The sequence below is a fragment of the Mandrillus leucophaeus genome, unplaced genomic scaffold, assembly GCF_000951045.1.
Source record: "Mandrillus leucophaeus isolate KB7577 unplaced genomic scaffold, Mleu.le_1.0 Scaffold1061, whole genome shotgun sequence".
NCBI lineage: Eukaryota > Metazoa > Chordata > Mammalia > Primates > Cercopithecidae > Mandrillus > Mandrillus leucophaeus.
Genome location: NW_012098777.1, coordinates 670,724 through 697,616, shown reverse-complemented (window position 1 = coordinate 697,616; position 26,893 = coordinate 670,724). Strand labels below are relative to the sequence as shown.

At 34.5% G+C, this 26,893-nt stretch overlaps 1 protein-coding gene across 1 annotated transcript in view; it reads left to right on the top strand.

The window, feature by feature from the left end:
* Positions 1–26,893, top strand: part of LRP1B (low density lipoprotein receptor-related protein 1B) — a gene marked incomplete at its 5' end in the record, with an annotated part of 705,068 nt that overhangs the window by 37,518 nt on the left and 640,657 nt on the right. The window contains one exon of the mRNA XM_011984332.1: positions 21,290–21,439. Within this exon, the coding sequence (XP_011839722.1) occupies positions 21,290–21,439 (150 nt within the window). The remainder of the gene's footprint in view (positions 1–21,289; positions 21,440–26,893) is intronic.

Genomic DNA, 26,893 nt, shown 5'->3' with positions numbered 1-26,893 from the left:
TTAAACAAGTCTTACCTTTTCTAAGGCTCAGTTGCATATCTATACAATGGAGATAATATCTAACTTATGTGGTTATTTTTAGAATTAAAGGCTCATATGCAGTATCTCATGTTCTAGTTATTTCATACTTAAGTATTCTAGAGAGTTCTTATATATGTATTCAAGAAAGTACATTAAATAATATTTAAAAATTTAAAAGAGACTACATCTTCATTAAAATGAATGAGTAAATGCAGCATTTTCATTACTAAAGTATGATATATACATACAGATGTGTGTGTGTCTACTTACATACATATATATGTAGGGAAGTTCAAACGTTCCCTTTGAAGGTTTGAGTCTAAGTCTGCTGAAATAAATTAACAATAGGCAGATTAACAGGAAAAAAAAAAGGCATGCAAATGTATTAACGTGAACATGGACACGGGAGTCCTGCAAATATAAAACTCTAAAAACAGGCATGTGGCCAGGTGTGGTGGCTCACACCTGTAATCCCAGCACTTTGGGAGGCTGAGGCAGGTGGATCACCTGGAGTCAGGAGTTTGAGACCAGCCTTGCCAACATGGTGAAAACCTGTCTCTACTGAAAAATACAAAAAATTAGCCAGGTGTGGTGGCATGTGGTTGCAGTGAGCCAAGATCGTGCCATTGCACTCTGGCCTGGGCAACAAGAGCGAAACTTCATCTCAAAATAAATAAATAAATAAAAATAAAATAAAAAGAGCAATGTGACTGAAGTTTTTATACTGTATGGAAAGGAATAGTGACTTGGAGCATGGCAACAGGTTATGGGAAGGAAAAGGGAGAAAAGGTGTGACCAGCAAAGGCTATCTTTATGCAGGCGAAGCCTCACAGATGGCAGCCCTCAAAAAGAATAGATGGGAGCCTGTGATAAAAGTTTCCTTGTCAGACCTGTAATAATGTCAGACCTTTAGTTTCCTTTTCCTGTGAGTTAAATTTTTCCTACTTCCAGATAATGTAGATAAGAAGGCCTCAGATAAAGCTCTTACATCTGTGTTTCACTAGATTTTCTCAACAGATGCAAGTCTTCCCTACTAAGGACAGCTTTTCAGAACTATTCCTGTGTCTGCAGCCCCTCTGAGTAGTCATCTTAAAATAGACCAAAGAAATATATTTTGGGGTGGCATATTTTCATTTCCTTCACATACATTTCAAAACCATTGAGAAAAGTTATTAGCAGAATGTTACTTACATACTTATCACATGATACCATTTGTATAATTTCAAAGTGAAATACAAAATATTAATATACATTGCTCCCGGGTATACTTATTTAAAAACTATAGAAAAAAGTGAACTGGAAATATACACACCAATTTTATAATAGCAGTTGACTTATGGAAGAGTCAATGATAACATCTGACAGAGAACTTTCTTCTTTATCAAAGGTAATTTTAACAGTATTAGTTAAATTTCGTTTACATTTAATAAATGTATTCAAATTGAGTATAATGAAATGTTAGTAGTGTTCAATTCTGGATAGTGAGTTCATGAGTTTATTTTCATCTTCTTTCCTCTGTTGGATTTGGCTCCTCCAAGTGTTACCAAAACGACCCGTTGTTTAGCCACAGCTGACTTTCTTCTTCACAATGGTAAAGGAGAACACTAACTGGCCAAGTCTTAGTAATATCTAAGAGAGGAAAGGGCAAAGTTGAAATTGTAATTTACATTTATAGCTGGGCGTGGGGGCTCACGCCTGTAATCCCAGCACTTTGGGAGGCCAAGGCGGGCGGATCACGAGGTCAAGAAATCCAGTCCGTCCTGGCCAAAATGGTGAAACCCTGTTTCTACTAAAAATACAAAAATTAGCTGGGCAGTTGGCACACGTCTGTAGTCCCAGCTACTCTAGAGGTTGAGGCAGGAGAATCGCTTGAACTCAGCAGGTGGAGGTTGCAGTGAGCCGAGATAGCGCCACTGTACTCCAGCCTGATGACAGAGAGACTCCGTCTCAAAAAAAGGAAAAAAAGTCGTAATTGAGATTTTGAAGTCTGGTTTAAGGTAGGTCTTTCAAATGAAGGTGTGGTTAGGATTGAGTAAGGATCATTATATAAAAATTTCAGACTGGTTAGAACAGCAAAAAGATTTTGAGGGGAAGCGGTTTGAATTTCTTTAAGTTACAAAATGTTGTTTGACGCTTTTCTTGCTGAAAAGTTGATAAGTCTTTCAGGAAGATCTTGAAATCAACAACATTATCTGCAACTTTTATCTTCCTGGGAGATAATTTATTGGGCTAGTAATGTTATGTTATTGAAAACAGTAAAATAGTAAAGCCAAGTTAGTGTAGACAATAAGCTGTGCTTATGGTTTTGATTCTCATTTATAAAATTAAGCCTTTGTTTCAGGGATTTTTTTAACCCCTTTAAAACACATTAAACATAACCTTTATAAAAAATTTGTACACTAATGTATTCATTCAGCAGCTGACTCTGAAAAACTTACCCATAATAGTCACAGTGCTACCAGAGAAAGAAAGCCAATTAAGGGTGTGTATATTTGTATATACAGTAAGTCACCACTTAACATCATCAACATGTTCTTGGAAACTGTGACTTTAAAGCCGAAGACCTATAAAGAAAACAATTTCACCATAGGATCATTAGTATAAACAAGAGCTGTTTCTATAGCATATATCTGGGAAGAAAAACATTAATACATTTCTAAATAAGGACCCAAAACACTTGTAATATTAAGCATTGAAATAAATGTGACGCATACATACATTTAAGAAAGACTAATAATAAAAACATGTAAGATTTTAACCAATTTTTGGTGAATCACTGAGTGATGGTGGTCATAGTTGTGGTGGACTAAACCAAGAAACAAATGTTTGCCAAGTGACAGTGGAAAAGAATACCTCCTACTGCCACATAGTTTAAAACCAAACAATAACAAATATGGCTGACCTGCTGAGTACTTTCATGCCACATCATTTATTGTTGTGGATTTGTGTGATTATTATGTACTTGACAAATTTTTATTTGACAATAATTTGCATTTATTCATTCATTCATTCTCTATAAGGTCACAGAATTACTGAAGTCTATCCTGACAGCTCAGAGTACAAGGTGGGAACCAACCCTGGAAAGGACACTATTTCATCACAGGGCACACTCATGCACACACACACCCTCACTTATATTGGGACAATCTTTTTCTAAATGATACATAATGATAATGTATAGTGTGGAATGAATGTGATATTTTGATACATGCATATAATATGTAAAGATTAAATCAAGAAAATTGAGATATCCATTACCTCAAATCTCTAACTTTTCTTTACATTGGAAACATTTCTTCTAGCTATTTTGAACTAGACAATACCTTATTGTTAACCACAGTCACTCTACTATCAAACACTAGATCTTACTCTAACTGTACTTTTCTACTGATTGTCCAAACTTTCTTTATCCCCCTACTCCTCTGTACCTTCTCCAGCCTCTTGTAACCATCAATCAACTCTCCACACATGAGAGATCTACTTTTTTAGCTTCCATGTATGTGGGAGAACATGTGGTATTTGTCTTTCTGTGCCTCACCAATTTCTCCTAACATAATGACCTGGTGCTCCATGCATGTTGCAATGACAGAATTTCATACTTTTTTATGGCTGAATAATATTCCATCATGTATATGTACCTCATTTTGTTTATCCAGCTAATGATAGATACTTATGATTATTATAAATAGTGTTGCAATAGACATGCTAGTGCAGTTCTCTCTTTATATGTTAAATTTCTTTCTTTTGAGTATATACTTAGCAGTGAGATTGCTGGATCACATGTTAGCTCTATTTTTAGTCTTTTGAAGAATCTTCATACTGTTTTCCACAGTGGCTGTACAGTCCCTCAGTATACATGGGGGTTGGTTCCAGGACCATCCATGTATACCAAAATCCACATAACTCAGGTTGTGGAGTCGGCCCTGCAGGAGTGTGTACACAAAAAGTTGGCCCTCCAAACATGTGGATTTTGCATCCTGTGAATACCCTATATTTTCAATCTGTCCTTGTTTGAAAAAAAAAAAAAAAAAATCACATGTAAGTGAACCTATGTAGTTCAAACCATTGTTGATTGAGGGTCAACTGTATTAAATTACATTCCCACCAACAATGTAGGAGTATTGTCATTTCTTCACCTCCTCACTAGCTACTGTTATTTCTCATCTTTTTGATAGTAACCGTTCCAACTGGGGTGAGGTGATATCCCATTGTAGTTTTGAGTGACATTACCCTGATGGTTAGTGATGTTAAACATTTTTTCATATAACCGTTGGCCAATTGCGTGTCTCTTTTTGAGACATGCCTATTCAGATCTTTGGCCCATTTTAAAATCACATTAGTTATTTTGCTATTGAATAGAATTCTGTATGTATTTTGGTTATCGATATCTTGTCAAATGGATAGTTTGTAAATATTTTCTTCCATTCTGTAGATTTGCTCTTCTCTTTGTTGATTGTTTCCTTTGCTGTGCAGAAACCTTTTTCCTTCATGTAATCCCATTTGCTATTTTTGCTTTTTGAAAATGTTTCTGAAACATTTTATTTCAAAACAAAATGCTTTTTTGTTTTGTTTTTGTAAGCTGTGTTTTTGAAAGCTTAGCCAAGGAATCATTGCCCAGACCCATGTCCTAAAGTGTTCCCCAAATGTTTTCTTTCAGTCATTTAATAGTTTCACATCTTAGATTTAAGCTTTAATCCATTTTGATTTGACTTTTGTATATGGCAAGAGATAGGAGTCTAGTCTCATTCTTCTGCATAGGGATATCTAGTTTTCCCAGAACCAATTGTTGAAGAGATTGTCCTTTCTACAATGTATGTTCATGATGCCTTTGTCAAAAATGTATTGGCTGTAAGTGTATGGATTTATTTCTGAGTTCTCTAGTGTGTTCCATTGTTCTCTATGTTTGTTTTTACGTCAGCACCATGCCGTTTTGTTTACTATGTCTTTGTAGTACATTTTGAGGTCAAGTAATGTGATGCCTCCAGCTTTTTTTATTTATTTGCTTAGGATTGTTTTGGCTATTTGGGGTCCTTTGTGGCTCTATAACGTCATTGGTATCTTGAAAGAGATTGCATATAATTTGTGGGTAGCTTTGGGTAGTGTTGACATTTTACTAATATTAATTCTAATTCTTCCACTCCATGAGCATGGAATATCTTCGCTTATTTGTGTGTGTTCTTCAATTTCTTTCATCAGCAGTTTATTGTTTTCTTTTTAGAGATCTTTTATTTCTTTGGTTAAATTTACTTCTAGGCATTTTATATTTTATGTAGCAATTGCATATAGGATTGTTTCTTAATCTCTTTTTCAGTTTGCTCACTGTTGACTTATATAAATGCCACTGATTATTGTATGATAAATCCTGCAACATTATTGAATTTGTTTATCAGTTTTAATAGATTTTTGGTGGGGACTTTAAGTTTTCCTAATTATAATATCCATGCCTCTTAAAACAAAAATAAGTTGACTTCTTCCTTCCTAGTTTGCTAGAACGTCCAGTACTATGTTGAAAATAAGTAATAATAGAAGCATCCTTGTCTTGTTCTAGAACTTAGAGGAAAAACTCTCATTTTTTCTCCACTCAGTATGAACTTAGCTTTGGATTTATTATATATGGCCTTCATTGTTTTGAGGACTGATTCTTCTATACTCAGTTTGCTGAGAAGTATTTTTTGTAAAGGGATATTGGATTTTTTAAAATGTGTTTTCATCTAAGGAAATGATTATATGTCTTTTGTCCTTCATTCTGTTAATGTGATTTATCATATTTGTTAATTTGCCTAGGTTGAACCATGCTTGTATCATTGGAATAATTCCCACTTGATTGTGGTGAATAATCTTTTCAATATGTTGTTGAATTTGGTTTGCTAGTATTTGGTTGAAGATTTTTGCATCTATGTTTATTAGGGATATAGTTTTCCTAGTTTTTATCATGTCTTTGTCTGGTTTTAACATCAGGGAAATGCTGGCCTCTTAGAATGAGTTGGGAAGCATTCCTTCCACTTCAAGTTTTAAAAATACTTTGAGTACAATTGTCGTTAGTTCTTATTTAAATGTGTGGCGTAATTTACTAGTGAAGTCATAAGGAAGGTCCTGGTTTTTTTTTTTTTTTTTTTTTTTTTTTTTGATGGAGTATTTTTTAATTCTCATTTAATCTCATTACTCATTACTGGTCTGTTTTTTTTTTCTATTTCTTCATGGTTCAGTCTTTGTAGGTTGTATGTATTCATAAATTTATCCATTTATTCTAGGTTTTCCAATTTGTTAGTGTTTAGTTGTTCTTAATAGTCCCTAATGATTATTTGTATTTATGTGGTATCAGCTATTACGTCTCCTTCTTTTGTTTCTGATTTTATATGTGTTTTATTTTTTTTCCTTAGCCTAGCTAAAGGTTTGTCAATTTTGTCTTTTAAAAAACAGCTTTTCATGTCATTTATCTTTTGTATTTTTTTTGTCTCAATTGTATTTATTTCTGTTCTGATCTTTATCATTTTTTTTTTTTTTCTACTAGTTTTGGGATTGGTTTATTCTTGCTTGACTAGTTCCTTGAAGTGCATCATTGAGATGTTCATTTGAAACCTTTTAACTTTTTGATGTAGGTGTTCATTGCTGTAAACTTCCCTGCTTTTGCTTTATAGCATAGTTTTGGTATGTTATGTTCTAATTTTATTTGTTTCATTAATTTTATAAAATTTCCTTCTTCATTTCTTCATTGACCCATTGATTATTCAGGAGCATGTTGTTTATTTGTCATGTGTTTGTATTGTTTCTAAAATTTCTCTTATTATTGAATTCTAGTTTTATCCCATTGTGGTCAGAGAGATACTTGATACAATTTTGACTTTTTTGAATTTGTTGAGACTTATTTTAGACTTATGTGGCCTTACATAGAGTCTATTCCAGAAAATGTTGCATGTGCTGATGAGACGAATGTATGTTCTGTAACTGTTGGAGAAAATACTCTGTAAATGTCAGTTTGATTCATTTAGTCTAGAGTATAGTTTAAAGCCACTGTTTCTTGGTTGATTTTCCGTCTCAATGTTCTGTCAATTACTGAGAGTGAGGTGTTAAATTCCTCCACTATTATTGCGTTACAGTCTCTCTCTTCCTTTAGATTTATTAATGTTTGGTTTTTATATTTGGTTACCTTGGTGTTGGAGACATATATATTTAGAATTATTATATCCCACTACTGAATTGACTTCTTTTTTATTATATATTGACCTTCTTTGTCTCTTTTTAAGTTTGACTTAGTCTGTTTTATCTAATATAAGAATAGTTATTCTTGCTCTGCTTTTGATTTTTATTTACATGGGCTATCTTTTTCCATCTCTTCACTTTCAGCCTATGTGTGTCTTTTTATAGGTGAAATGAGTTTCTTACAGGTAGCATATAGCCTAAGTAAAAAAAAGCCTGAATAAAAAAAAAAATCAGCTGCTTTGTGTCTTTTAAAAATTGGAGAATTTAATCCATTTACATTTAATATTGTGTTTGATAAGTAAGGACTTATTACTGCCATTTTGTTACTTGTTTTTAGAGTATTATGAATTTGTCTTTATGCTTACTTTCATCAATGAGTTTTAGACCTTGAAATGTTTTCTTTTTGCACATTAGCATCTCTTTAATTTTTTTTTTTGTTTGTTTGTTTGCATATAGAAGAATTCCCTTTAGAATTTTTTTTTTTTTTGTAAGATGGATCTAGTGATTGTGAGTTCCCTCAGCTTTTGTTTGTGTGGGAAAGACTGTATGTATCTTTCATGTTTGAAGGAAAGCTTTCTGGGTACAATATTCTTGCTTAGCAGCTTTTTTCTTTCAGCAATTTAAATATGTCACCCCACTCTCTCCAGGCCTACATGGTTTCATTGAGAAGTCTATTGCCAAGTGAATTGGAACTCCTTTATGTGTTATTTGCTTCTTATCTCTTGATGCTTTTAGGATCCTTGCTTTGTCCGTAACCTTTCAGTGAGTTTCTTCAGAACTACCATTTTGAATTCTTTTTTTTTTTTTTAATTTATTTATTATTATTATACTTTAAGTTGTAGGGTACATGTGCATAACGTGCAGGTTTGTTACATACCTGATGTAAATGACGAGTTGATGGGTGCAGCACGCCAACATGGCACAAGTATACATTTTGAATTCTTAATCTGAGAGCTCACAAATTGCTGTCTCATTAGGGTTAGTCACTGGCTCTTTGTTTTGTTCATTTGAGGAGGTCTTGGTTCCCTGTTTTCTGTTGTTTCTTATGGATATATGTCTATAGCTTTTTATTGAAGGCCTTTTACTCGTATCTGGCTTGTGTTGGTTTTCTAGGGTATGTTTGCTTAGAGTGTCTTTGCAGTCACTTGTAAATCCACTTAATCCTAGATTGATGGCTTTTTTTTTTCTATTATTATTATTTTTTCGGCATTAGATGGTATCTTAATCCCAAATTTGCCTTGACTCTCACAAGTATTCAGAACACTTCTGGTCCTGAATTGGAGTGGGATACCTAAGGAGGATACCTTGGCTCTGTAGGAGACTGGTTGGGGCTTCATGCTCAGAATACTCATTGAGATTGCCTCCTACAGTGTGTTGCTACTGAATAGCTACTTTTATTTGGTGTCCCCTTGGCTGAGATAAAGAACAGTATTTCAGAGTCTAGGATTTCTAATCCCACCTCCCCTCTGTGTCTCTAGCTGCCCTCAGGGGTTTTCTCCCTGCAGACCCTCATGATTCTTCCTGTGGGTCCAGACAGTAATAGTTTTCTTAAAAGGGGATCCAAGATGCTGAGGAAGCAGGCTCTGCCTTGATCTCATTTTTTCCAGTGTAGAAAAACCATGAGTCTAGGAGGAATCATTCATGCATGGTGCTTGGCAGATTGGGGGAGGTGCATTATGAATAGAAAGGCCCATTTATTTCTCTTACTGTCTGCTCAGAGTTTTTCACTCTCTGTGGCTTCAGGGATCATCTCAGCCTCAGATTTCAGTTCCTGGATATTGCTGGTGATCATCTTGGCACTGGATAATTATTTTTGGTTTTCTGTTGGGGACAGTGAAACCATCTGGCTTCTCTTCTGCAATTTTGATGATGTCAGTCTCTTCGACTGGGACAATTTGAACATGTCGATTAACCTAACATGAACATTTTTAAGATGCGGAATGAAACCAGAGCACTCAGAGAAAACCCACACAGATATGGGGAGAACAGGCAAACTCCATACAGACAGTGAACCCAGATGGGGATAATTTTTTTCCTTGTCAATGTTATACCAAAATGTTATTCAAGGACCTGCTGTATATGTATACCTACATATATGTTATTTGTTGCAAAATGTTGACTTATGAGATCCTGAAAACTGGCTAGGCAAATCTGAAATCCTTGGACAGGCTGTCACTAAAGACATGCTTGACACTCTCAGGCAGGAGCTGAAGCTGAAGACCACAAAATGAGTTAGTTTATCAGGGAAACCTCAATTCTGTTCATAAGGCCTTTCAACTGATTGAATCAGGTCAGGGCCATCCAGATTTTTGAGAATAATCTCCCTTACTTAAAGTCAACTGATTGCAGATGGTTATCACATCCACAAAATACTTTCACGGCAACACTGAGGATAATGTTTGATTGAATAACTGGGTATCACAGCCTAGCTATGTTGACACATAAAAGTAATCATCATACGTTTTAAACACAAACTTTTCTGTAGTTTATCCACTGATGTATATCCTTGCAAGTGTAGTACTTTTGTATATGTTGGTGCAAACATTGATTTCCATAATTGTTTACCTAAAATCTAAATAAGAGCTCTATTAAAGGAAAAAAAAAAAAATTCCACAATTGATCCTTCTTTTTAAAATCTAAATTCTTCAAAATACATGAATTATTATGTTACTACTAATATCATACACAGCTACTATCTTAATGTGTTAAATGCGTTATGTTGGGCACTGTGGATGATACAGAGGACTTTATGTAATACTGGCTTTGCAATGTTTACATCCCGATAAGAAAAAACAAAACAAAACATAAGGAACATGGTAAAGATCCACATGTTGGTTTGTATGTATGTGGGAGTCTTGAAGAAAAAAACTAAAAAAAAAGTAGTTCCTATAATGTGTCAGTTACTGGGAGACAACATGAACAAAAGTGATATGAACAGTTTCCTTATGGAGTTTAGAAACTAAACGGAAGTGCAGTGTGACCAAAACTTCCCACTCCAGCCTAATTTTCCTTCTTTGATATTCTCCCAATTTTTACTCTTTTCACAAATATTACATTTTAACAAGTTTATTTGCCCAGAAATTTCTCCTGTCTCCTCTTAATTTAGTTCACTCACCCTTATCTAAAAGCCAAGTGTTACTTTCCGAGAATCCTTCCCTGGCCTCTGTGACCAGGTTGAAGTCATCTAAAACAGACACTTTTAGGACTGTATTTTACTTTTTAACTCTGTTATCATTTACATTTTTAATTTGTTTGTTGAATATATGATTACCTACTGCCTCATCAACTAAAAGGAAAGCACTACAAAGGTAGGGACCATATCTGCTTTATTTGCCATTATATTCTCAATTTATAGCACAATTTTGGCACGTAAGTCGATTTTCAATAAATATTTGTTGAATGAAGTGAATACTGTTTCCTATCCCATAGCAAGAGTCTCTACAAGATTGACTAAACCTAAGATTTATTGATATGTCTCAGTAGAGTAAGATTAATTTGTGAATATGTGATATTTAGAAAGAATATTTCCACTGGAAGTGCATACTTGGTGACCTAGGTATGAATTCATGTTGCATTTCATTTGATGTATCCAAGGAGTAAAAAAATATTAAAGTGCTCTCAGATTTACATTTATACCATTATTTTCTCAAAATATGATATACAAATATTATGTAGAAGAACCTGGGTTGCTATATAAGTATATGACTAGCTAGGAAGAAAAAGTTGGAAATGTTATACTTCTAAATTTTCTTCTCCATTTATTCCTCTTGCTGTTTCTCTAGCTTCCCCTCTCTCACGCTGTGCCCTTTGGACTCTCATTAGCACCTCAGTGACAGATTTCTCATAAAATTAAAGAACAGACAAAAATAAATATAGCCAAGTTATTTACTTATTGACGAATCTTCTTAGCACAGGGAATAAAGATGAAATCAAAAAATTTTTACAGTAATCCCTCATTTATTTCAAACCTATTAATTGTAATTTTTGATCTATCCCAAAAGGCCTCATATGATTAAACCAGATTAAAAGTACAGTGCATAGTAATTTTTTTTAAGTTAGAGTATTTTCACTGTGCATGCCTCAATTATTTTCTTAAAATACATTTAATAGCTTATATTTCTTACTAATTAAGAGAAAATACTAAAGAATTTCAGATTATTGTGTTTCCTTTTTTTTTTTTAATTTAAAATTTCTTTTGCTTTTTTTTTTCCTGTTTTGAGACAGATTCTTGCTCTGCCTCCCGGGCTGGAGTGCAGTGGCACCATCTCAACTCACTGCAAGCTCCGCCTCCCGGGTTCACACCATTCTCCTGCCTCAGCCTCCCGAGTAGCTGGGACTACAGGCACCCGCCACCACGCCCGGCTATTTTTGTTGTATTTTTAGTAGAGGTGGGGTTTTGCCACATTAGCCCAGGATGGTCTCGATCTCTGACCTCATTATCCCCCCGCCTTGGCCTCCCAAAGTGCTGGGATTACAGGCTTGAGCCAACGCACCAGGCCTCCTTTTGCTATTTTTTTAAACTTTTGTTTTAGGTTCGGAGGTACATGTGAAGGTTTGTTATGTATGTAAACTTGTGTCATTGGGGTTTGTTGTTCAGATTATTTCACCCAGGTATGAAACCTAGTACTCAATAGCTCTTTTTTTCTGCTCCTCTCCCTCCCTCTTCCCACCTTGCACTGTCAGGTAGACCCCAGTGTCTCTTGTTCCCTTCTTTGTGTTCATGAGTTCGCATCATTCAGCTTTCACTTATAAGTGAGAACATGTGTTATTTGGTTTTCTGTTCCTGTAGTAGTTTGCTAAGACTAATATTTTATTATTTTTTCTGTCTTTCTGAATAATTTAACACTGCTATGCAAATAATTGGATAAAATATTTCTGTGTTTTATATATAAACTTAAACTACTATTTAATATAGAATCAAAGTTGTTTCACAAGGAAACACTTGACATAGGATATTTGAAATATTCTAAGGAGTCCGTGTCATGGTAATACCACTTTAAAAGATTCCTTCAGAACTATTCCACTGAGTGATTTCTAAAATGGAATTTTACAGTACTGTGAATGGATATGTGAATGTGTGAAAAAAATAAATACAAACCTGTTGTTGCTGGCGTACATGATCATCACACCATGAAATGCTCAAATACATAAGGGCATTAATCACTGCATTATTTACTCATTGTAATTGCATTTACTTATTGCAAGCAATTATTGTAATTATTATTTAATGATGAGTCTGTGTGAGCTCTGGCACAAACTGCCTACAGTATTCCTTAAATTTCAGTGAAGAAAATTAAACAATTAAGAAAAGAAGAGCCACTGTTCAATTGAATTTCTTCTCATGCATATTGTTGTCAGATTATACATTTTAATTTTTTTTTCCAGAATGTGAGGAGAAAACACTACATTCTGCCTTGTAAAAATGGAGAAGCATTAATTAGCTCATAGCAATTATTACCTAATACCCTTTATAGTACCTGTATTCTCATCATGAGGCCACACCTTTGTGTCTGCAGGCACTTACTGAGATCTTTCATATGGTAGAACCATGATCACTCTGGCAACAAAAATAATATAAAATTATAGTGACTAATTTTTAAGCACTTGCAATACGTCAGCCACTTTCAAAATGCTTTGCATTTATCATCTGATAACAATTATTTCTGGAAGAAGTTCTTTTTCTCCTTTATAGATTCAGAAACTGAGTCTTGTTGAAAGAAGGTGTTCCACGATGAAAGCTGGGATTCAAATCCAAGTTTATTTGCTTCCAAAACCATATTAAATCTTAACCATTATGCTGTGCCCAGAGGGGCTGATTGCATATAGCAATTACTTGACCTCAGCAAAGATCAGAGAATAAAACGGATACTTTTCAAGCATAGAATGTGGGAAAGGGAACAACTCAGAACTAGCTTACTCCTAAGAAATATGGACCCAGTTAGGACACAACAGTTGACTTTTCTAAGCAGCCAGGAGTGTGCAAGAACCAATTTCACCTCTTAGCCAATTGTGCCTCACAAATAATTACTTCTGAATCTTTAATTGCTTTGAAATGGCAATGCCACTGATACATTAGACTTTCTAGTTTGAGGAATTGTTTTTATATTGTAATTCACTGACTTCCCTTGCTTGTTTGCTGTTAAATCGACGTGTTACATACTTAAAATAGAAGTGCATCATAATCATATGAAAACACTCATGTTTGTTTTTCATGAGTGTGTGTCACTAAAGACTGAGTAATTGCAGCCTTCAGGCAATTTAGGAAACTTTGTTTCTGTTAAATACAAATCAGCATCAGCATTCCAGTTATCCATTGTTGAGCTAAATAGTCTCAATTAAGATTTATTGCTCAGTCTTGGATATATTAAATGCTTAGAGCAGTTCACATATCGGAGGATTTTTGTTTACTACTTACAGTGATTTTTATGTTTAAAATGCCCTTATATTATGAATTTTATCCCTTATGCCTCATGTAAAGGAACTTGGGTTGGGCTTGTTAATCAACATTACCCTTCATGGCTTTTCTTAGGAATCTTGTGTACTATATATATATTTTTTTATTTATTTGGTGTTTCCCATTTATTCTTTTTTTTTTTTTTTTTTTTAAATGAAACGGAGTCTCAGTCTGTCGCCCAGGCCGGAGTGCAATAGCACGACTTGGCTCACTGCAACCTCTGCCTCCTGGATTCAAGCAATTCTCCTGCCTCAGCCTCCCGAGTGGCTAATTTTGTATTTTTAGTAGAGATGGAGTTTCACCATATTGGCCAGGCTGGTCTTGAACTCCTGACCTTGTGATCCACCCGCCTCAGCCTCCCAAAGTGCTGGGATTACAGGCTTGAGTCACCACTCCCGGCTTTCCCTTTATTTTCAATATAATCCCAATTGAAAGTCATTTGCTTACTTAAACTTGAAGTACATTTTCTAGAAATCTACCAGGCATTTTCTATTACTTCATTCCAACTCATACACTGTATGAAGTAGATTGTGAATTACATTCGTAGATAACATTCTTAAGCACTTTTTTACCACATCAAATAATATAAGGAACCTCAGTTTTTAGAAGTAAAGTTTTAAAAAAAGTCCTGGATAGGTTTCCTTGTTCAATGTAATATATTTCTGTTATTGATATATACTTATTACTGAGCACAATCACTATTATTATGTAGGAAGCACATTCCATGTAAGATTGCACATCTCAAAAGAAATGTTACAAATAGGTTACAAAAAAGGCCAGAGGAGTTGAAAACTAATATTATAATTATGCATGCTAGCACACAAATAATTTAAATGTATTATACTTTCATCTGATTATTCATTTACTCATTTAATTCAAATGTTTTTAAGTTGAGGGTGCGGGGGAGGTAATTTCTTTTTTTTATTTTAGACGGAGTCTCGCTCTGTCTCCCAGGCTGGAGTGCAGTGGCGCGATCTGGGCTCACTGCAAGCTACACCTCACGGGTTCACACCATTCTCCTGCCTCAGCCTCCCGAGTAACTGGGACTACAGGCGCCCGCCACCTCGCCCAGCTAATTTTTTGTATATTTAATAGAGACGGGGTTTCACCGTGTTAGCCAGGATGGTCTCGATCTCGTGACCTTGTGATCCGCCCGCCTCAGCCTTCCAAAGTGCTGGGATTACAGGCGTGAGCCACCGTGCCCAACTGGGAGTTAATTTTTTGAAAAGATTGTGAAGTGTACATTAGGTACTAGACCCTAAAAATAAAACCTGGTACCATCCTCAAGGAGGACATAGTTCAGTAAAGGAAAAAAATCACAGATAATTAAAAGCCATTTGAATGAGATTTTTAGTTGAGTTAAACAAAACAAAAACACTCAATATTTTTCATGAGTACTATGTTCATCATACAGATTAGATAAGTAGATACTGAAAATAACTAATATTTTATGGGGAAGAAATTTAGAAAAAAAAAATTGTAACCAAATTGATGATATTTTGGAATTTCTATGGGATCTTGAAAAAAGTAACTTTTTTTTTTTTGTTTAAGAAACAACAGAAAGAGGAGGGACTTTCCTTATTCTTACCAGAAAGGAAAAGCAGGCATAAAAGGCATAAAAGAGGATGATACGTGTACAAAACTGTGAATTTTTCTATATGCGTAGAAAATCTAACATAAGGAAATATTTAGCATTATGTTGTCAGGAACTAGTTTAAAAATATTTGAGTGACACAATCCAGTGCTTTAAAAATATTTTGTTCTATTTTACTTATCAAGCTATAAAATATAGTTTTGGAAAGTTATAAAACTATAGGTATTAAAGCTTTTAAAATTCTTTTAAAAGAAAACACTTAAAAATAATTTCGTTGATTCTGGTTTTTCCTCTATTTCTGTGTGTGTTATTTTCACAAGGCACATAAATTTTGCTACTCATAAGGGCTCGGAATATGGATAAACTGTTCGAGGTAAAATGAGTTATGTTAGGAAGGATGGAGGAAATGTTGAAATCTTACCTTGAATAGGGTAAGTAGTAAGGGATCACTTTAGCTCTGTAACTGACAGGGTGAAATGAGAAGGGTAATTTCCAGGAAGGATTTAGATCGGGGTAAGATAAAGGTAGTATACTCAACTAATTATTGAATAATGTTCTTTTAAAATAATGTGCTTTTACTGAATATTTTTTTAAAAAATTTAATGTAGGCCAGGCATGGTGGCTGATGCCTATAATTCCAGCACTTTGGGAGGCTGAGCCGGGCAGAATCACTTCAGACCAGAAGTTGAAGACCAGCCTGAGCAACGTGGCAAAACCTGTCTCTATAAAAAATATTTGATACAAAAAATTAGCAGGGCGATATGGGAGGCTGAAGCAAGAGAGAATATTGTGATTACGAATGAAGTACACAATCTCAACATTTTAAATAATTAGATTATCTCCAAATTATCAGTTATGGGATTACCAGAGAGATGGTTGCAGGCTTTAGAATAGAACCTTACTTTGAAAGGGCAGTATAAACATTTATACCACTCAAAAATATAGCTAACATTTACTTCATGCTTTCCATGTGTCAGACACAATTGTATGAGGCATTATTCTTATCATTACCACCTCACAATGGTGCAGTAGCCAGGGCAAGGCTGCCAGAAATACTTAGACAAGGTAACTGAAGCCTAGCACCTTGATTTGTCTTCACTTCACAGAGAAGCCAGGGATGGAACAGACAAAGTGCTTGGGTTTCCTCAGCACATTCTTTTTTTATTTCTTTTTTTTTGAGACAAAGTCTCACTCTGTTGCCCAGGCTGGAGTGCAGTGGCATGATTTCAGCTCACTGCAACCTCCACCTCCTGGGTTCAAGCAATTCTCCTACCTCAGCCTCCCGAGTAGCTAGAACTACAGGCGTGTGCCACCACACCTGGATAATTTTTTTGTGTTTTTAGTAGAGTTGGAGTTTTGCCATTTTGGCCAGGCTGTTCTCGAACTCTCAACTGAAAGTAATATACCCGTCTTGGCCTCTCAAAGTGCTGGGATTACAGGCATGAGCCACAGAGCCCAGCCAGCACACCCATTCTTTACCCAGCAAAATCCAAATATTCTCAGGATGGATAAAGCATTTCTTGAGATAGCCTAATAGTGAATACTTCCCCATGTAATAACTAGCCTCCATCAGAGCTAAAGTTTTAATGTTTCCAAAACAGTTCTGCCCCAGGAATCGGAATTGTCATGCCATTTCTGATGAAGTCTGAAAAAATGTTCATTTTCGGATATTTCAAATATTATGATTCTTCTACAGGTATAGCATGTGATGTAATTTATTGGTGTTTCTCTATATTTTGTGTTTTCAATGACCAGTTTCTAAAACTTTCACAGTCCCAGAAGTAGGAGTTGTTTTCTACTGTCTGAAGTTAGTGCCAGAAAAAGAATATTTAGAAGATTTTGATTATATTTTTATAGCTGTGTAGAGGCCTAGAAGTTAATCCTCTACATTTTAATATTCATGGTGTGTCTATTTCCCATATCTACATCTCTACCATTTCCCTGTCTCCAAAGGATTCACCATTGTAATACTCTTTCCAGAAAAATTTAAATGGCCCAGTTGAATTTACTAAAATATTACATTTGAAAGCTTATAAAAATATGCAGTGTTTAGAATATGTTTTTAAAAATTGTGTGTCACAAAATTACCTGGAGAAATATTTTAAAAATACTGAGGCCCAGGACCAGCCCAAACCAATTAAACTGAAATTTTGTGGACTGGGGCTGTAGGATCAATATTTTAAAATGACTTTCCAGATAAGTATAATTCCCAGCTAGGGATAAGAATTTTGAAGTTAAATTTGCTAAGTGATGGAAATGTATTAAAAATTATCTATTGAAAGCCTTAATTCTTAATTTTTAAAATTCCTTTTTTATACCCTTCCATTTTTATTTTAACTCCATATTGCATGTTTATTTAATTTTGAGCCGCTTAGAAAATAAATGAGACACACAAAATGAACTGCCTAGTCTTAATTGCAACAACACTTAAAACTTAATAAACGTAATTTTTTCAATAATATATGAAATGCTGTATGTAGGTAAATTACATTATTTAAAAATATTTAGTTGTTTCTTATATTAATATGTAGAATATTTCTATTATGAGAGAAATTACATAATTTTTGCAATTTTCATTGTCTCCATAAAAATTAAGCTGGTCTATTTAAATTAAAATGTTCAAATAAAATAATATATAAAGGAAAATTTGGGACTGATAATAAGGAATGTTAGAATTAAAGCATAAGGGTTAACTGTATTTTCATAAAAATAGAAAAGATAGGCAAAAAAGATAATTTTTTCACTTCCTAAAGTTTTTTCTCGATTTAAATGGTGACTTTTTAAATATATACTTATTATGTTATTCTATCTAGATTTTCTCATTTGATAGCCAGATTCAGATGCTTCAAAAATTAGTTAAATATGTCTTATAAAAACAAGACTGTGTTACAACTGATATGTTCTTTAGACAGATTCTATGGCCCTTTTGAAGATTTTCAAATTTCAGTCACCCATTCTGAGGATCCTTTAGTACAGACATAATTATATTTCTTTGCATAGGTTCCAGGACAGTTTTATAAATATGCTCACGTTTGACCTGTTTTCTCATGGATATTGATTTGGCATTCTAACATCACTGAGTAGTTTTAATTGCATTAAACAATTTTGTTCACTGCCTAGTGATTCATTTTTTAAAATATTAGCAGAACAGAGAACTGATTCAGAAATTACTCCAACACCATTTATACCAATTAATCATTTAGTGTTGTTAGGACTTAAGTGAATGATAATAACAAAATGAAAAATCTTATGATGCAAAAACATTTGCATTAATAAACTTCAGAGATATGTATTATACTTCTATATATATCTATACTGTGAATATAAAGCATATGTCACCAGTTTTTGAAATTAATATTAATAATGTAAAGCATTGCAATTCTGTTTTATGAACCTGAGAATACATGCACCCAAGAACATTTAAGGGTTAAGCTAATATATTTAACAGGAAAGAAGATACATGGAAGGAGTTATGTGATATGCATCCGTGCATATATATAGAGAGAGATTAATAGAGAAACTTTAAATATCGTTTTTGTGAACCTTAAAACTATTAATTTGATGCTATTCAATGTTAAAATTAGTTTAAATATTTAAGCCATACTAAGTAGAGCTGTTGAATCATTGCTCTTCCTCTGTACTTGTTATAGTATCTGGGTATAAGTAGTACATTTAAAAATTCAGTTGGGAAGATAACTAAACTTTCCTAGGCAGAACTCTTTGAAAACAAGCTATAGTTTCATAATGGAATTAACTAAATAGTCTATCCATTTATTTGATGTTTATTATTTTTCTTCTCTATTCTAGTCATCATGCTACACAGCAAATATAATAAGCTGACTATGACAAAGTCTGCTTCCTCTAGTCACAGTCCAGAAGCAAAGACATTGAATAATAGACTCTGGGTGAACTCAGATCCAAAAAAAAAAAAAGAGAGAGAGACAAAATTCTTTCTTCTGTGAAACCCCCACTTCTTTAAATTCCTTGGCATTGTGTATTGAATTGATTTAGGAGGTTTTATTTATTTTGTTCACACTTCCTATACTCCCTAACTTCCTCCCACATTTTAAATATAAACTGTATATGGTAGAATCACATACATATGGAAAAGTAAACCATCCTAAATATATGGCTTGATGAATGTTGATTAAATGAATTTGCCTATATAACCAGCGCCCAGATCAAGAAACAGAATTTAATTAGAAACACAGTAGCCCTGTGGCCAATCGTTACCTCACATTCCACACATCCTGACTCTGAGCATAAACTAGCTTTACCTTGGTCTTTCCAAAAATAGAATCATACACGTATTAAAAGAAAAAGTAAAAGAACTAGGCAAGGTGACTCACACCTGTAATTCCAGCGGCTCAGGAGGTTGATGTGGTAGGATCACTTGAGCCCAGGATTTCAAAACTGCAGTGAGCTATGATTGTTCCACTGCATTCTAGCCTGGGCAACAGAGTGAGACCCCAACTCTTGGGGGGCGGGGTGGGGGAAGAGGATCTAATCCATAGAGATAACTGTTAAATGCCTATAATTATTCACATTCTTTGTCCTGGGAATCCCTGTAATTGAGAATTATTAGGCTATATTTCACCTTCTCTCAATGCACTTGAATCTGTGTGTCTTTTCAATCATCTGCCCTTCTTTCCTTTCATTGTTTTTTAAGGGAAGGAATGATCTGTGATTTGTCCACTTTATTCTCTGAGAGAGATCCCAGGAACAGTTGGTTGCATTGTCTGCCTGAGTATATGCCCACATGCACTGTTCCATGAGTAATTATGGATCACAGAAGGCCAACATGGTTCCACAGAGTTATTGTTAAAATGTGGATACTGATGCTGCTGAGCATGACAGTAGTTAAGTAGATGTGTGCCAAGGACCTTTAGCAAACAAAAAGTACCTACCCTGAGACCTCTGAAAATGATGGCCACCACTATAATATGTGAAGTTGCCCATAAAATACAATAAAGTCCAGCCTTACCTCCAGTGACACACTGTGCCATGTCGAGATTAGCGTCTTAAGCCATTGACTTGATTCACTCACTTGCCGAAAGATTTATCTCCCCCATATCAGCCTCCAAATGAGCGCATTTTAATTCTGTGCTTTGGTAAAATTACTATTTGCTGAAAATCTTCCATTTTTGGATTTACTTGAAGAGGGATGAAATCACCAATTTAAATCTGTAACTGCCTAAGTAAATTTTATGGAAAATAGATGAGTAATTATAAATTTCATCAGTTAAATTAGTATCCCGAATGAGTCATTACACATTAAAACTTTCTGAGGCAAAGTGGCATAATGAAGAGGGCAGGCACTCAATTTGGAAACAGAAACTTTCTAAAAATATCTGGAATGTCCACTAACTAGCTATGAACACAGATTTCTTATCTACTCTAGGTACTATTTTTTGTATCTGTAAAATTGAACTGTAATTTCTTTCAGAGGAACAAGATTAGGTCAGTAATCCATAGAGATAACTGTTAAGTGCCTATAAAAGTATAATGTTTCTCTGTCAGTTAAAACTGTTTATGTTGGCTGGGTGCCATGGCTCATGCCTGTAATCCCAGCACTTTGGGAGACCAAGGTGACAGGATTCCTTGAGCCCAGTTGTTCAAGACCAGCCTGAGCAAAATAGTGAGCCCCCATTATTTAAAAAAAAAAAAAAAGAAAAAAATTAGCTGGGCCTAGTGGTGCGCATTTGTAGTCCTATCTATGCAGGAGGCTGAGACGGGAGGATTGCTTGATCCAAGGAGTCTGAGGCTGCAGTGAGTTATGATTGCATCACTACACTCCAGTCTAAATGACGGGGTGAGACCCTGTCTCTAAGAAATAAACAACAACAACAACAAAAAAACCGAAAACAACATATGTGTAGTTTCCTATTAGCCAGATCTTATTTGTAAAGACAAAAATCTGAGCTTTCAACTTATTCTTTGCCCTCAAATCCAGTGGTGCTAGGTGAATATTACAATTTAAGTGGCTATCATTATGTTTAAGTTGTAAAATTTAATTACAGGTCTATCGATAGACTATGTGGAAAACAAGCTTTATTGGATCAGTTCGGGGAATGGAACCATCAATAGATGCAACCTGGATGGTGGTAATTTAGAAGTAATCGAGTCAATGAAAGAAGAATTAACAAAAGCTACAGCCCTAACCATCATGGGTAAGTGAAATGATTCTATAGCTTGGTTGCTTTGTATTGAATGAGGGCTGATTTATTATGACTTGTTAAAATCTTAGGAAAGTTACTGCTAACACCAGAACTACATTCAAATTGCACACTTCTGCGAGGTTTTCTTCTCTTCCTTCTTTTCCTCTTTAGCAAACAGACTTATAAGATTATCCAGATCAGAAACTTAGCGTTAGCAATACTAACTTTACTGTTACTGATTCTTGGTGTACTATGACTTATATTATTTTATAATTATTATTTTCTGTGTTCTACTATAGTCCTCTAAAGTGTAAGGGCCTTGTGCATTTGTCACGATAAAGTCAAACCTGGCTTATCTCCATTTAATAAAGAACAGCTTGATCCATGGATAGAATTCAAAAGACAAGACAACAGGGTCCATTTGACCAATGATTGAAATAATTTCCCATTGAATAATTCTTTTCAGTGTTTCAGAGTGAGTAAAAATTTTACTTATTTGAGTCTTATTTCCATTTCTTTGAATTCGATCTTCTAGGGGAAAAAAAGGTGCCAGGTAAGTAAAATGATTAGGAAACTAAAAGGGAGGTGTGGCTGCCATGGAGCAAATAATTAACCTCTACTATATTGATATTAGAAGCTCATTTTTGAAATGTAAGTTTCAGTTTAAGAAGACAGTTTGAATTTTTCAGAAGATGTTGAGTGGATAGCATAAAGAAGAACTCTTTGGTGAGGATGGCTGAGTTTTGATTTAGTGAATGGCTAACTCTAAGCTGATGTTCGCAGTAGGTGAAGGGTGTGAGAACTGGATAATCTACATAGAATTTCAGTAATTGCATTTGGTTACAGGATGATAATCAGAAAATTATTTAATATGTATAATTTTGAATATTGTGTTATAGTCAGAATAACTTTAAAAAACTTATATAATTTATGAAAATCTCATTTGAATATATTTTTATATTTATTTATATGGGTAAAAAATTATGCCTTTTAATTCTATATTCTAAATCTTTTAGCCATTTGAGAACATTTAGTTTCTCAGGTTTGTGAGGGTATTTTTGTTGCTTTTGTTTTATTATATATATTTTTTGCTAATGTTCATGAGTATATGTTAATAAATAGTGGTTAATTGAGACAGAATTGGGAATCCATTTTCTAGACAAAAATATGTTTTTATCTTTGATTTTCAATTAAATTAAAAATATCTAGGTGAAGGTGAATAAGGTTTAAATATTGCAAATTATTATTTAAGAATGAGTCTTCCTCTCTCGTGAAGGAAGGAAAAAAGGAGATTGTTTTAAAAAAAACTTAAGTATTAAGATGATCTCTATTTCAATTTTTATTATAGGGAAAATAGACATGAAACTATCTGCCTATATCACAAAGTTGTGAGAATCACCTGAAGTTCTAAATGAATGTACTTTTTGAAAAGTAGAATTCTATGGAAATGTCAAAGTTGTTATCTGATGCCTGTGAATTTGGTCCTTAAAGCACTCTCTGTGTTTCCCTAGTTGGGAATTTCCAGATATGTGATAGAATACTTCATCAGATGTTTAGTGGTTTTCATTTGCTTAAGCTTATTCTTAAACTACTGTCCTTCTGCTATACCTCTTACTTTTTTTTGTTTCTAAATTATTTCTTAGAATCAGTTTTTTTTTAAATAGTTTTTCTTCAGATGAGGAATTTAAATGTGTAAAAGAGAAACTATCTTGTATTTAAGTCTCCAATTTTCTTTTGAGTCTTTGGGCAATTTCTGTGCTATTTATATAGCATTATATTGACATTCTTTTCTTTGTATATATCCAGAAGTTATATATAAAACAAAAGGGTTGTACTTGATAAATAGGTTATTTTACAGTAGGAATTTATTGACAATTGTTTTATAGTGTCTATAAGATGACTTTTTTAAAAAGCAATATATTACTCAGTATTGGAAAATGAACACTAATATTTTATCTTATAAGTCTTTGTACATATTTTAAATAAAAATAAGCAGAGTTTAAATTCCGAAAGTAATTGAGTAATCTGCAACAGTCTCTAAATCATCACCCACGTTATGTTTTCAAAAACTTATTTCCAGTGTATTTTATGAAACCCAAACTAGCAAATAGCATAAGCAATGCACTCAATAAATTAGAGGAAAGGTGTTAAAAATCTTGCATAACATTTCAAGGAAAGTCAGTGACTTTTAAGGGAAAAAAGTATAATAAAATTGTTGCCTCGTAGGAATATTTAAGGCTTTCTAAAGGTTTATTTCTGCTAATATTTCTGCTGACCATGTTCTGAGTAGGAAATGAAGACTAAACTTACAGAGCTCAATGCTGTAAATATAGTATCAAAAAATGGAACAGGTATCTATCTTAGCTAAAAATAACGTCTGTTAGGTTTGTCAACTGATAAATGAAAGAAGGAGAAAGTTTGAGTAAGATCATAATGCCCATATTGTGTCAACCCTGTGAATCTGATATGACATCAGCTTTGCAGAGAAACCCCACATTCAGAAATTAAAATTCTCTTAACAAGTAAGTTGCTGTGTAAGTATACCCCTTTTTGCCACCATAATTTGAGTAGCCCTGAAACATAAAGAATAAATATTTAAAACAAACAAACAAACAAACAAACAAACAAAACCTCTTGGCCAGGCACAGTGGCTCATGCCTGTAATCCCAGCACTTTGGGAGCCTGGGGCAGGCAGATCATGAGGTCAGGAGTTCGAGACCAGCCTGGTCAACATAGTGAAACCCCATCTCTACTCAAAATACAAAAAAAATTAACTAGGTGTGGTGGCGGGTGCCTGTAATCCCAGCTACTCGGGAGACTGAGGCAGGAGAATCGCTTGAACCTGGGAGGTGGAGGTTGCAGTGAGCCGAGATCGCACCATTGCACTCCAGCCTGTGTGACAATGTGAGACTCAGCTTCAAAACAAACAAAAAACTGCCTAATGCCTCTACTGGCAATATGTTAACTGGATATATCGAAATACACTTAGCAGTCTGAGAATTTAAAATTTAAAGTCCATAACCAAAGAGAATCAGGGGAGGAATCTCTATAACATTTTCTGGCTTGGTTTTAAACTTTCTCTTCTCCTCAGGCTTCTCCTTCTTTTAAAACCTCCACCCTTTCTCTCTGAGAAGAAAAAAAGAAAAATGTGATGACCTGCTTGCTGCTCAGGCTGAATACTACAGTCATATAATAAAGGCAATGAAAAAGTAAAACACGGGAACCTCACCAATATCCAGGGGATTACTGAAGACTGCAGTTACACATGTTTAAAAAGAAATTTGTCTACAGTGATCCTGAAATTACACATCCAGAAAACAAGTCATTGTGCTATGAAGTGATTAGTATATACAAGTGTATGACGGTTCCCCAAAGAGGCTACATAGGTGCTGAATGATAAGTAACTGAAAGTTTGTCTTTCACTAAAATTTACGAGTAGTTTATCCTAAAGCTGAATTAAAAAAAATCTCTTTGAATACTTTGCGCAAGTTTTTAAACCTCAAGGATTATAAATTGGAACCACTTGAGGCTCTTAGTTTTACTTAGAATAGTACCCAGATCAAAATAAAGCAATTATTTGATGAGTCAGTCAAGACCTCTAAACCAAGATATGTTTCATAAACACTTTACTATTTCTCCTTTTAATAAGTAGAGCTTAGCTTTTGTTCCTTTAAGCGTGGGTAGTGTCTCATTTTTAGTGGAGAGTATAAGGCAGAAGTGATGGTATGTTGCTTTGGGGACAAAGTCATAAAAAACATGAGCTTCTTTGCCCTCTCTTGGATCACTGTCCTTGGGCAAAGCCAGCTGACGTGTTATGAGGACACTCAAACGGTCCAATAGAGAAGTACATGTTGGAAGAAAGGCAGATCTCCAGCCAGCAGCCATGTAAACTAGTCATCTTGAAAGCTGAACCTCTAGCCTCAGTCAAGATTTTAGCACAAGCCAACAGCTGTAAAGTAACCTCAAGGGAGACTCCAAACCAGAACCTCCCACGTGGCTGCTCCCAGATTCTAGACCCACAGAAACCATGTGAGACAATGAATGTTTTATGGTGCTAAGTTTTGTAGTCACTTTTTGCACTGCTATAGATACTAATTCATATTTTTACCTAGTCATTTATTTATGAATAGACTTAGAACTTCCAAATTTAATAGAGTTAGGCAGGTTATGAAAGAGTAAAGTATGTCAGGGGTGATAAAACCAAATAGCTCCAACATAAATGTTAAGTAGAATCTGAGTCTAGGCCTGCAATATCTCAACTAGCTTGGGAGTCGCAGGATTTATGATGGAGTGGGAACAATGAATGTCCCACTTATGGTAGAACACCTCTCAGCTCCACATATTTTTGTCATAAGAAATATTAACCATTTGCACCATATCTTTTATTTTTGAGGAGAAGGAAGAAATACAGTTGTTTATTTGAAATCTCATAATTTTTAATTATTAGCAAGTAATCTTTTTTAAAAAAATATTTTAGAAAAATACCATGCAGACTAACATACTCTTTAGGCTAGCTATGAAGGCTATGAAGGCTAACACTATAAAAGCCAAGCATTCTACAAAAAAGTAACAACAAAAATCCCTACAATAACCTTCTGTTGTTGCTTCAGCACAGAGGGCACCAGGTGTCACCTCTGGTTTTGTCATCATTTACATTGGTGACATTGAGTTGCTGAGAGAAAAGGATGGAGTTAAGGCAGCCAACACCCAACTGTACCACTAGAGGGGACTTCAGTAGGAAAAAAAAAAAAAAGTCACCTGGTAGAACTGGTATAATATACAAAGGAGAATAGGCCTCTCTTGTAGTGGACAGGATACGAGATTTTCTATTAAGATTTTCTGGTGGTGGTTGAACAGAGCTTGTATTCTGCCTGAGGTAAATACAGATTAAGAACATACTAATGTCAAGTCTGACTCTTACTTGAGTTAAACTCCTGAGAAGGAAATGTAACTACTTGTTGTAGAACTTTCACCCCTAACAGCAATAAATATCAATTGCCATTCATTCTTTCATTCTTTCAGCAAGCATTTATCAGTGCCCACTATGTGCCAACTGCTGATATACATGGTGGCAAGAATCCCAGCTTGCATAGTAACATGGAAGACAGACCATAAAGCAGATAAATCTGTAAAACATATAGTATGATAGTTGAATGTTAAGGGAAAAAACAGCAGATCAGGGAAAATAGATAAGGAAGTGTATGGGGTGAAATTTGAGTCTGAGTAGCCAAGAGTTTGCCAAGACAGTGACTTCTGAGTAAAGACCTGAAGAGATAATGAGAGATTGAAGGAATGCTGTGTGAACTAACAACTGCTTAACATTTTGTTGATTTTACAGTTTTTATATTATTATTTCTTAACATAAAACATAATTACATTAACATAAATCTTCCCAGGTGATAAGGTTAATTTTCTAAGTTAGAAATCTTTTAAGTTTGTCATGGCTCAAATAGAGCATTGTCTGTG